General features: G+C 37.7%; 1 protein-coding gene across 1 annotated transcript in view; it reads right to left on the reverse strand.

Moving 5' to 3' along the window:
• NELL1 (neural EGFL like 1) overlaps positions 1 to 14,072 on the reverse strand; it is a gene marked incomplete at both ends in the record, with an annotated part of 300,940 nt that overhangs the window by 107,153 nt on the left and 179,715 nt on the right. The window contains one exon of the mRNA XM_082000059.1: positions 6,986 to 7,108. Within this exon, the coding sequence (XP_081856185.1) occupies positions 6,986 to 7,108 (123 nt within the window). The remainder of the gene's footprint in view (positions 1 to 6,985; positions 7,109 to 14,072) is intronic.

A 14,072-nucleotide genomic window follows, 5' to 3' on the forward strand; every position in this document is an offset into this window, starting at 1 on the left:
AACCTCACACACAGAACAGGATCCAATCAGCAGGAAATATTGTGCCTTTAGAGAGGCTGTAAAATTGGACTGTATAGTGGTGGATATGTATAGCTTAGTTCTTCATATAAATAATAATTACACCTGAATTTCAACATCTCGCATGACTAAATCTAGGTGGTGGTGTTTTAAGGGCAAGAAGAAAAATGTTTCATAAATCATCTTAATGTCATCAAAATTATTTCAAATCATTACAGTTTGAAACCAAAGAAAGAACAACATTAGAACTGAAGGAGCTTAAAAACTATGTGGTGAATAATTTACAAAGCGAGTTTATGTAACTCAAAAACCAATATAAAAGCTATGTTTGTGTATTGAATGTTACACATTGGATAAATATCTAATCATGAACAAAAATACAAAGATTCTTACAGTAAAATTTCAAATTTTCATTTTTATTAACACAGTGGATTTAGGATTATAAAAAATGTAATGGCTTCAATCATATTGCCTTGATTCCGAGTCCAACCATGCTAGTTTTAGAATGAAAAATCTATAAGAATTAACTGCACTGTTATATATATCCATAAATGGATTTCAAATTATTAAATCAGTTCCATCTAGAATGCTTCACCCAAAACCATGGCTATACAGCGTCTTGCACTTGCCATGGCATTTTCCACATGTGCTGTGACACCAAACTGCATGCGAATGCACCTATGTGCTTTTTGCAGTGATTTATTCACTACGAATTAGGTATAAAAAACTATGCAAAGCTCAAGACTGTGAAGAATGAAGATAAAAATCTCAATACTAGTCAAAACTCCTATATTCTTTCATGAAACTTGTGAATATTACACCAAAACAGCAATTAAAGCCGTGATAGGGCATATCAACCATTCAAAGCCTTGCAGCTACAAAAATCGGAGGAAAGACTTGTTCGTTCCTTTCCACTTTAGTCTTGGCCTACATATTATTCATAACGTGCTCCAACGCTCCATAAAGGTTTCCAACTCCACCTCCAGACACACATACGTGCAAAAAACATAAACCTAAGTGGCTGTTAGTCATCTTACAGTGATCCGATATGCTTTAATATTGGATACCAGCACATCTGACTGTCTCACATTGCTGGCATTTAAAGTTAATCTACCTTAGCATTGCTGATGTCAGTGTAAAAGGGACACAAAAAAGCAGACAACCCAGCACAGAAATAACCAGAGGGACTGATTTTTTCTTTCACTCTTACTAAAAATATTCTTGAGTAGTTTTCATAGCAGGTGACATTTCATAACAGATGACAGTTTCTGTGTCTTTAGTCATCTCTTTACAACACCAGCACTACACATTGAAAGATACACAATTTCTTTCATGGACACATCTTTCAGATTATTAGATATATTTCAGACTAAGAATTACTTTTAAAAAATACCTGCTTGGAAACAAAGAAGAAAACACAAATGAAAGCAAGCTCTCAGACTGTCATTTGTTAAAACATCCGATTACAGTTTGTGATTAAAACAGTGCAAAATAGGCCAACTTACCGATTTACATCAAACAAGCAGTTTTCAAGCCTGTGATGTACTCTGGTCACCAGTAAACATTCCGAATGCATTAGGAACAAAGACTCCATAAGATTATTCCCCTCACTTTATAAAAGATAAGGGTATCTGTTTGAAATGTGGTCACTTCTCATATCAGGTTCCCAATAAGTTATTCAAGAAGTAGCCACTAAGGTCACCAGTAACAACTGCACTCCCAAACACACCTTGCAAGGCACATATATACGAAGAACCACAGTGCGATTAAGCAGCTAATTTGGACTTCCAGATTGCACCAGAAAAACTGAGCCACTTAAAAATAATGGCTTTCATCTTTAAGGCTCCATCATACTCTGAGTTGTAACCCCTTAAATGTCTCCTGTGAAATGCTGCAGAAGAATATAATAATGAGGGAAAAAAAAAGTAGTATTCTATACTCTGGCTGAAATAAATCATTTTACAGCCTGAATACTAATTAGAATAAACACTGTTTTGATTTTTATTTCACAATACCTGATGTTTCTCTGCCCAGGCATCAGTCATATCACACACATTTACTTTAAGGTTTATGACTGTAACTAAATCCACCTCATTTAATCATTCTAATAAATCTGCACCTCAATAGAAACCACTAAATGAGATATTAATAGCACACTAAATATACCTGTTAGACAGGCTATGAAAGTAGAGCATAGAAGCACAATGAAAAATACCTGCACTTGTTTTAAGTGCTAGACTTCTGTTCATTCCCCAGTACAGAGACATAGGAAAAAAAGATGAGCAAGCACACCTTGTCCGTGTTTCAGAAGAATTGCCCCTGTTTACCATCCAACTATATTCAAGGCCACTTCTAATTTTCTGATAACATATAAGGACTTTTACAGGCAGACTTTATACTTTACAACAACCATTTGGAGCAAAATACAAGAACTAGGACAAGCCCTGTATACTACAACTAGGTCTCCTTGTACAAAAGGAAGCAACCGATTGCAACAAAACCTTGACAGTGACTTGCACAGTGTTCGTGCTGAAAAGTCAGACATATAGGCCCAACAAAATCTAGTGGCGGGGTTTTGTTTGTTTGTTTTAAGGCATTTAATCCCAAATGCAATCAATTATTTTATGAAACCTGCTTATTTTTCAATATACTTTGGCTTCAGTGGTATGAGGCACAAGCTCTATAATAAAACTGCTAAACCGTAGGACTGTACGTCCCACAGAAAATATTCTCTAGCTTCCATCTCGCTAAGGTAAAGTAGATGGTGGAGCACAAGGTTCTTTATGTTTCAACAAATGACACATCACACTTCAACATGTCACGCCACAGCACGTGGTGCAAGGCTGCCAAGCAGAACTAGAAATTACCAAGACAAAAAAGGGAGAATGACATTTTTCCGGTACACATTTTCCAGCCTCCCAGACTCAAGCCCTGCCAAGATTTCACAGAGAAACACTGCAATACCACCCAGACCAAGAACCTCTGCAGTCTAAATGTGGTACTTAATCGGTATTCTATGTCCCTGGTTCTTCTGCTAGAGTTATGACAGTGAGTTTTACTCATTTTATACATGACAATTTTACTCACACACACACACAACCTTGTCTACAGGTGACGGGTTATTCATAAACCTGGTTGTCCTAGCAAACTAAGACTTCTTTCATCTAACCATTGCCACTAAACACCCATTTCCCACAAGGTCCATTCTGACAGATGCACTGTGAAGTGCCATGTTGTACCAGGTAGTCATTCGTCCTGCACGCTTTTTTTTAAACTAGAACATTGAGTTGCTAAACCAATTTTTATCACCTTTCTCTTCTACACTAAGTTAATTGTCTTTACGCTGTACTATTAAATCCTATCCTGAAGTTTAGTGAAATTGCTCCGATTGTCCTTATTCTACCCTCATCTAGAAATTCTATAATTCAATTATGGAATTCAAGTAAACAGGCATGGCATGAGTCTCCTGTTACCCACCTACAATTTTTTTCTATTTTCCAAAACACTCTTAGTTCTTTTGAGGGTTTTCTTTTCCCCAAAGTTTCCTTCATAGAAAAAAGCAACTTAACAAATCTGTAGATTCAGAATGTCTCTCTATTCAACTAGTTATACCTCTGTCCTCTGCCTTTAATGCTGTCATTTCTTCCAGCTAAGATGTCCTTATTCTAATTCTAATTTTCTGAAGTAATCCTAAGATATAACATACATGATTTGGGGTCCAGTACTCTCTCAAGTTTATTAATGGTGATGGTACAGCATCATCCTGCCTTGTCATTTCAGCTTACCTCAGCCTCATTCTGTTCCAAGCTATTGCCAAAATTTCAGCATATTTCTGAGGTGCTAAAGCCCACTTCTTACAGTGAAAGTGCGAGTATACATAGAAAACTAGTCTTATGTGTCTCTATTATATGGTCTCACTGTCTATATTTTGGTAACTATGCATTTATAAAGATTTTCTTGTGTTCATCTCCGCTTCTCTTTCCATTTTTATGTGCCTTCAACCATGGCAGTATCTGTTTTAATGCAGAAGTGCATTTGGTCTTGGTCTGTGCCCTTTTCCACCATGCAGTAGTGTGGAGTTTCCACATCTAGTTTAACACAGTCCGTAATTACATAGTCTAGTCTACCACATTTACAGTAAAGCAATTCCTTATGCATTAAATTTATTTTTCTACTCAAGAATTGCAACAGCCTGGTTATACAGTTTTTAAAAAAATTTTGCTTTCCTCTTCAATATTTGTTTCATGTTTTTGTTTCTAAAACCCCAGCAATCATAACATTCATATCCAGATTACTTCTTTTTATTTCTCCATACTTTTCTCAAAAAATGCAAACATCACAAATTCCTGCCAGAGTAAATTCATTATATTTACCAGTTGTTCACCATGCAATTTGATTTAACTACACATACGTTTTCTTTTCTAAAATACACATAACGGTATTCTGGGTTTTTTATAAAGGCTATCACAGTGTTATCCGGTAAAGTCGAAGGGGAACATTATTCTGATATTATTTTTTATAACATTGCTGAAATAGATTGTTGAACCAGGCACAAAGCCAGTCCTTTTCTCTCAGAATAAAACTATAAGTTTTCTATTTACGGTTTTGCTGGACAATATTAATAAGATTTCTTACTGAACTACAGAGATATGTTATTTCAGTGGAACAACTGTTATTGTTACTGTATATTCAAATGGAACAACTGTTTTGTGTACGTACACAAAACGTAACATGTAAACATTTATAATGCACTTACACATGACGCAAGGAGATGAGAAATGTTTGTTGTATCTTCACACAGTATTACATTAAACTGATCCCCTTGGCTTGTATCAATTTTTTCCCAATTTATATCACCTGAAGGTAAAGCCCCAAAATTACAAGACATCATAAGCCATTTATAGCTGTCCTGACATGTTCGTGCCTCTTTCCTTGTGCCAACACTAGCATTTGTGCAAGGAAACCGCTGTGACTGGTAACCGATAACGTATCACCATTAAACTCGGTAAAAAAAGAGGCAAAAGTGGTGTTTCTGGTGCTGCCATGGGTAGAATGGGAGCGTTTCCTAAATTAGCAGTCCAAACCTTTAAAAACCTTAAGCGACCACAGAACCACAGGCTGAGAAACTCGGACCACTACTTTACCTTGAGTATTCTACTATTCACCAAAATGCACACCATTCGCATATTAGCTCATCTGCAGTAGTAACTATTCCATGCAGTGATGCATTATTTTTATCCATAGAGACTTTAACGATAATTAGACTACAAACCCCCTTCTATAATCGCCAGTTCTCTTTTCAACTAATTCTTCCCAGTCAAAATATAAGAATGTACTTTGTTTCTTCTATTTCCACATACACCTATCTCAAAAAGACAATTATAACTACATTCATGTATGCCTTGAATGGCACATGAAAAAAAAATATATATATTTTATCCACATCTCAGATTTCAACAAAATTTTGAGGGTAAAAACATCATTGCATTTCCACAGTGTAATTTTCATTACTTCAATATTACTAGATTAATAAATATGCAGTGGGAGTTGCGCTTTGAGTTTTTGGCACATTAAAACAAATATCCAGGTGTGCAAACAAAGAAAACCAGTGTGAAAACACAGTATTTATGAACTAATCCAAACATCCCTGCTTCAAAGAAATATGATTAAGGGTTTGTCTTGTTGTATTACCCCCAGAAAAAAAAAAAACAAACAAAAAACCCCACAAACCACAGTCAAAAGGCCAGGCTGTTCACTCAGGCTTCCCTGAAACTCTCATTGCCTACGCTGCAGTTTACATTCACGGTAATCAAGACTGAAAACATGAGTTCTCCCCACTATCACCTCTTGATCTTCAATATAGACACACCAAGGTTTAACTTGCCCACCATTTTCATAACATTTTTGTATTCCTGCTTAAATCTTTACAAGCCATTTTACAGTTTTAAATATAGGGATGCTCTTGTGTGGATGAACAGTACCCAAAGAAAACCTTATCAAAAAGCAATCAGATGGTATATGCTAATTCAGCAGTTGACAGGCTAATCTTGGTCAAGAACTTTAGCTTGAAACAAGTATGACATCAATCTTCCTTCTCCTTTAAAGGAATTGCTTGGCCAATTTACAACATTCTGGAAAATTAATACCCAGCCTCTTGTGCCACCAAACTAAGTACAGAATATTTTACCCTGTACATTCACCATTTCAAAAAAAATTAAATGTTAGTTTTCTATTACTGCAAGTCAGAAAGTACGCAATCCCAGACAAGACAAAAGAAAAAAGCTTTTTATGAGACAAATATAATTCATAAATGCCTGAGTTACAACTCAATAGTACTTCATGACACAGCCCTCAGTAAGCCAACTAGTCAATATATTTCCTCCTCTGTTTTTATGTAACATATTTGCTCTACAGAAACAAAAGCAAAACCACACCCAAATAAATGACCTACCACTTCACAGAAAGCATGGCTGACTATCAGCATTTCTTATTTACATAAGAGAAATATCTTCAAAACACACATTTAAAGGTAAAGATTTTAAAAAAATTAAAAACCCCTATTCTGATGTGAGTAGTCTAATAACAACCATATGATGTTAGCATAAAAGACAATTATCCTAATTTAAAAGGCATCGGGTCAAATTTTAAACTGTAAAAGTGATGGCACATACCATCCACAGTTTATAAAACAATGAACATCACTTAAAGGCTGAATGATACTAGCTCAAATGACAGTAAATGAAAAGTTCTTTTCTTCTAGCATTCCAAAAAATACTTCCTCTTGCCAAGAAGTTACGCTCAAATCAATTCCCACGATCTCCATGCATACTCCGCTTGCCAGATGATAAATCTTACAGCGAATCATAGACAAAATCCAGCCATCACCAGTTACCAGAATGTAGGTGACTGTCAGAAAATATTAATAGAGTCTGCCACGTTTACAGTGTTTCTAGAGTAACAGGCTTACCTCGGCAGATGGTCCCATTCCCTACATATCCAGGTTTGCAGGTGCAGCTATGTCCCCTGACGGTGTTAGTACAGATTGCGTTCTCATCACAGTTATGCTGTTCGCTGCCACACTCATCATGCTCTACAAGGGGGAAAAAGAAAAAAAATTTTACAAGAGAGACGGTGAGCTTCTCAGTGCGATGATGTGGCATTTCAAAACCAAGTGGAATAACAAGGTTGCCACAATGGCTGAACGCTGGGAGTTTGGTGTGGGAGTCAGCTATGGGTCTGCTTCAGCTATGATACTCAACAACACGTGCACGGTGAGAGGAGATTATGTAGGTACAACAAGAGGGGAAAAAGAGAATCAGTGAGGACGTAAAGTATGACTATGAAAAAAAACAGAACATGAAGAAGCGTAAACACAAGATAAGTGAGACAAGAGGGGCCCTAACAGGACACCCTTTAAATACACAGTTCAGTCATCACAGCCACGGGCTCTAACGCACGCCAAGCTGACTCCTTCTCTAGCAGCATGTAAAAACGTTTTACATTTTCGGTACATTCATATCACCAAACTCCAAAGAGACTTCCAGACAAATGGGCCGTATTTTCCTTTCATCCTGCAACTCTAACGGCTGCCACTGAGCCTGATTTGCTGCAGCTCCTGCACTTTACTCTCCTGTTACCTTTTGTCTAGTAAAGCATCAGTTTACGTGCAGTTGGATTGCAAAAAGAAAACCTGAATGTTTTACACCTTCGCCTTGGTGGATTTACAGTTTTCTTCAGTGGAATCAAGAGGATACAAGGAAATTTCTTAAAACCATACAAAGGACAACAAACACAACCAAAAATCAGAATCTGGAATCCTTCTTGGTAGTCTTCATTTATGCAACTACAATCATCAGGCTAGTATCCATATACTGTGAGGTAAAAGGTATCCCTTTCTGGAATCAAGGATTTGCTTAAATACACCAGTGAATAAGGGGTGTTCAAAGAACTACAGACTCAATGTAGCCTTCTATAGACCACAGACAGAGGTACTGCCTCTAAAACATGAGCAAAACGCTCATTTTTACAGACTCTGAATTAATCCCTTTGGATTCTCCATTGAGAACAACAGGATCCCAGGCTTTGCCAGGCTAAAGTTAACCTCTGCAATGCCCTCACTTTACCCCGCTATAGGATGACAGCCAACTGCAAGATAACTCAAGACAAGTGTAGATTTGAATCCTGGATTCCAAGGAACCCTCCAAACCAAATACTTCTGGAACACTGTTGATAGCTATTTGCAGAACATATATCCGACACATGTTTTCTATTTTTCAAATACATTTGACAGCAAAATTATATGGATTGCAACCATTTTCTTTTAAAGCGCACCAAAGCGATATATCACTCGCTCACTCTTTGCTTTTAGCAAGAAACTCTCACACACACACACAAACTCAAATGTGCCTGGCCTTAGCTGATAAATTCAGGCTTACGTTTACATTCGTTAGTTTATGTTGGTCCCTAGCTCCACTTAGTAATTCACTTCAGCTCCTTTCCAATTTTCAGACGCCTTACATATTCTGAATGCGAGGCTTCTTCAAGGGCTGCCTGTTCTCTCCTTCATCTTTTAAGAAGCTGTACCACAGCCTTATTCTTGCCATTCTTGTCTCATGGTGCTCAGACTGCTGGGTCAGAGCCAAGAAGTATCGAGCTACCCTCCTCAAGCAAGTGCTTAGCAGGCAGCTGAAGTTGAATGATGCTTTCTTTTAAGAGACACCCTCTCCATCATCTCTCGCTCCTCTTACTACTTTTATTAATTATTACTGTTAGCTTTCATGTGTTCATATTCAGACTATAATGAGAATGCCTTTGCAATAGGCTCATGTACACACAAGAACCTTCCTACTCAAACAATTGCCAAAATTAGTCAACTGCCTTCTTAGCACTTCAAGTCTAAGCAAAAGACTTCCCAGTGGTAATACACGTGCTTTGCCAAAACGCACAAGGGATTGTACTCTGCTGTGCTGTTCTAGGACTCTGACAACGTAAATCATTGTATTTACCACTCCTGCAGACCTACAGATGCTGGCAATATTGAAAGATTTAACACTGACAAAGCTGCATTCCCACAGTCATACTTAAAACAGAGGTCATTTTTTTCTAAGGAGATATAATTTGTAGAGATAGCAACAAATCTCATCATGGGAACATGCCCTTCATGAGACATCCTGATGCTGCTAGCACAAGGAGGACTGAGGGAACCTCATTGGCATGAGGAATCCCAAGATTTCTTAGCAGCAGTATGGCTGCAATGATGGGAACTTTACATTAAATTTTCCCTGGTGTAGAAATGTCTATAGATGATGTTGCTACAGGCCTAATAAGAGTGAGAAAGCATTGATTTTCTATCAAGCTACAAAAATCTTTTATTCCAGATGGAAAAATCCTTAAGACTCTCTCAACAGTGAGTTATCTTAGGCTTCCTTCTCCTTCACAAGCAATCATCCTTTGGAGTACTTGGTAGTTTACACTGGGAAGTGAGCATGGAAGGTGGGCTCATGTTTTGTTTAAACTCCAAGGAGATTAAGACTAATTTCCAAAGAACATCACTGTCTTGCATCACTTTCCAAAAACTCCCATTCAAGCACATCAAACAGAACCTGCTTTTGCTTTAATGTTACAGTAAATACTATATGATTAGATAGCAATCAAAGACTGGAAGAGAAGGACACAGAGAAACAAGTGAAAAGAGTCACAAACAGCATCATTCCAAAGCCCCCAAGACGTGACAGCCGAGACAAAAATCTCAGTGTCATGTCTTATTTTGAAAATTTCCCTTTCATCTGAAAATGAGAAGCACAAGAAAGGGGATTCTAAAGGACAAACAAAAGTAATTTTTAATTTGGTCTTGTTTGGGGTGTTTTTTTGGTTGGTTTGGTGTTTTTTGTTGGGGTTTTTTGGGGTTTTTTGTTTTTAAACACGCACACGTATATGTAGATGTAAATAAATATGCTGCCATGCTCAGAAATGAAACTGTCATCATTAAGTTTGAAGTCACCCATCTCTCTGTGACTTCTATTTGTTGCATAATATACACAAAAGGAGCTTATGATCCAAGACAAAAAGAACTGGGCAGGCTTACTGAGGACAGTACAGTAGGATGCAATTCCCTGACCCAGCACTCATTCCCCTGGATTATTAATATCCATTTCAAGAAACAGGTACCATTTCAGAAGAAACATTCAGAAGAACAGCAGCACCATTCTTTGTTTACAGACAAGTTAGTTTATTTATTAAATCTCCATAAATTATCTTCAGCATTAATATTTCTGTTACTTGGGAATCCTGGCTATTGCCACCTCTATTCCATGCTTTGTCTTTGATAAACCCAGAGATCAGTTACTTCTTTTTTTTGTGCCTCTGTTTCCCTCTGTAATACAGAGTATTACAAGATTTTTTTTTTTCCAATATTTGTCATTCTTCTGAAATTCTCAAATGCTAAAGATTTTACAGAAAATTTAGGGATATCTATCTTCTATTGCAAAAAAGGAAAAATAAAATATCAACTGCTGGTTTACCTTCTACTTACTTTATTTTTCCTGCAAGCACAGATGAGGTACAAAAGGAAACATCATCTCTGAAGCTTCAGCTCACCTGTCCCCGTTTCCTGGCCACCAAGCTACAGCTAAGGCCAGCAAACTACACATTTAAACCTAATATATTGCTTCTGGAGAAAAACCTTCTAGAATTTCCAAAAGCTTTCATGAACCTTTCCAAAATCCTCAAGAGCATCTTATTATCCGAGTTCACACCTGAATCAGGCCAGCTTGTGAAGGAATGACTATAAAGCTTATTCGTTCCACAGCCTTTATCTGAGGATGGCCACCAGCCTCCAAAAGCACTTGAAAGATCACTGGTAAGAAATTAGTCATCTTTTTACAAACACATACATCTGCCACCCGTGTTGTATGACTCTGTAGAATCCCGACATGTGTCAACTGTGAGGGTCCTCCACATGTACACTGAGCAATGCTTCAGTTTTGAAGAACTACGGTCTTAAAATCAAAATCTCTACAGGAAACTTCTATTTGAAAAAAACCGTCATTAGCAAGTCAACCCTGGTTAACTGCTTGCCTCAGGCAACTGAAACTGCATCAACTTGAACAGCAGTCCACTCCGATTGCGCTACAGGTCTGGGGACGCTGACGTTTATACGTGGGTAGTCTTACATGATGGCGCGTGCACAGTAGTTGAAAGTAGATATTCTAGTTATCGCTGCTTTGCTCACAGGCTAGCTAATAAAACGTTTATCTTGACAATCAGAATACTCAGAGCTGCCTAACAGAATTCATTTCAATATTACGTGCCCTTACAGAGATAACAATCACATAAAAAGCAAAGTTAATTCACCAGAAAATAATTTCAAGTAGATGGTTAGTTGCATATCCTATTATAAGAAGCACCAACACATCCTACAAATCACACAAAACTACCCAATACCAAAACACAGGCTGATCTGCAAGCGCATTGGTATCAGGGCACACACAGTACTCCCTCTTTCCTGAAACCCCCGAGAAGAAACTAGTCACACTTCAATGGGAAAACAAAGCCTCAGGAACACGAAACTGCAAAGAAACTCTTGAAATAAGCACGATTGTTAGCCCGCCACAGCGTGAGCTGTGACCACGCTGCATCCCCCGGACCGTGCATGCTCAAGGCAGACAGACCCCAGCCAAGCACACACCACCCCACACCAACACCTACTGCGCACAGATGTACAAAACCACAGCTGAGTAATACCTGCAGGAGCCCAGGAACACCACTGAACACCACGACTGCTCACAGAACCGTCACTATAAAAGATCAAGCCTCTGCTAACAGCTGCATTAGCTACACCTTTAGCAGCAGCACAATCATCAACCATGATGCATTTCAGCTGTGAAGCCACTGGCCTCAGTTTTAAACAGACCTTTTGCTTTCTTCCAGACACATGTACCTATTTAGGCTAATGACATTAGAGCAGCTGCAGGTTGTAGCAACTCCGGCACCTCTCAAACGAGCGAGCATTCCAGCTGCCCCACCATCCACATGTAACCCTGCTGATGGTTGATCACTTCAGGGTGAAGTATAAACAAGAATATTCAAATAAGAACAAAAAAGTCAGCAACCTTCAGGCACTCGTATTTCTGTCAAATCTCCCATACCCCTATTTTTCTAGCCCAGTCTTCCTGAGGGAACACACAGCTACTTTTGTTTTGTCATACTTGAAAAATACTTTCTGTTCTGGGCTAAAGCGAACTGGAAGAAAGCAGTAGGAAAAGCGCTGGGGGCTGGGGGGAGGGTGCCATACATCGGTTTTGTCTGCCTGAGGTAATGTTTTCTGCATAAAGCCACCCACACCATATTGCAAAACTGTGAGTATAAACAACCGCATAAAAATAATTCAGAACACGTGCAAAGTAAAAGAGGATTTATTCGTCACGTGTTTATAAATATAGATGCACGAATACCTAAACATATAAACAAACAATTATGGGTAAATACAAATTTTTTCCATTCATATGTACATGACGTAGTGTTTGTGAAAGGTTCTGGGCAGCTCTGACAATCAGCATCACAAGAACTGTCAGCTATTAAAAAAATGGCATATTTCTATACTCTTGAAGTTTTGGGTATTAGAAATATCCACATTTTTACTAAAGAGATCTTGTCAATAAAACCTTTTTCTATTCATTATACATAAGAAAGATGGCCTTTGCTTATATTTTGTGTGTGTATTTTTTTAAATGCGTTTTTCAGAGGTGCTGCAGAATTTCTAGGATGTGTCCGCTTTCCCATGCTGAAAGACACACCACCAATAGACTTACTGGGTTTGTATGAGCTTTAAAGGTGGGATCTACTTTGCCTTAGCTTTTTTTTTTCCCCTCCTGTACATGGTTGGAATAACTCAAGTATTTCTACTGTTGTACACTTTGTCTAAAATATTTAATAGAAAATTGAAACCCAGATTTAAAAAATATAGCAAAGAACACATGGAAAAGATAAGAACCTTTTGGTTAAGAGTCATAACTAATTGTAACGTCAGGATAGCTTTCCCTTGCACAGTTCAAAAGCCCATAATGGATTTCAAACTTATAATTTCTAAAAGGTACATTTGACACAGGATTTATTTTTCATCAAGAGTGTCAACCTTTTTATCTTTATTTTCTTTAAATAAAGATGCTCTTTGAAAAAGGACTGACACTGGAATGCAATTACTGGAGATATATCCCATTGAACGGTCCCTCACCATAGCTACTCTCACTTCCCATTACAAGAAAAGGCCCCAATTTAAACTTGCTTACCAGATGGAAACGATTTTCTTATTATAAGGATTTTCTTCCATTAGCTCCCCAAAGCCTTCACACATTAATAACAAAACATTCGTCTTTGGAAAACATTGTGTAAAGATTCCGACTATTTATATTTATTCTTATAACCTTGAAAGGAAATCTAAGCTGGTTTCTAAATTGTTGAGAAGACAGTCTGCTTCTGGGGTATTTAACCACAAATGCAGCAAACATTTCTATACACCAAGAGACTTACAATAGAGAGACAACTCACTTAAGGAATAGCAAGGTCATCAGATGCTACCATTATTTATTAATAGAGAGGCCATTTGTACAGAATACATGCCCTAATGTAAAACTAATTAGCTCTCTGGCAAAAGTTAAGCAATGGCCTTTGAAAACTCAGAAAGCCATCTCTCAAAATACTTTTTAAAAGAAGCAACGCTTTGTGGAATGGCGTTAGGATTCAATGTCAAAAATGAGAGGTTAAAAATTTGAATTTAGGACGAATTGTGGACTTAGCGGAATCAGGATTTCAGCTCATAACACGTTCTGATGACACAAAAGGGACAGCTTTTAAACACACTGAATAAAGTAAGCATTACTCTGAACACACAGGAAGAATCTCCCCTAGAAAACCAGGGCAATTAGAAACAAGATACATACATCAAACAAGAAATTACATTGCAGATGGTAAGCTAGTAAAAGATAATGGCTAACTGTGAATCCAGACAACTCTGAAAGGAAAAAAAAAAAAAGATAAAAAACCCCCAAACAAACCCT

This window comes from Phaethon aethereus (genome assembly GCF_964289735.1).
Source record: "Phaethon aethereus genome assembly, chromosome: 5".
Lineage (NCBI taxonomy): Eukaryota > Metazoa > Chordata > Aves > Phaethontiformes > Phaethontidae > Phaethon > Phaethon aethereus.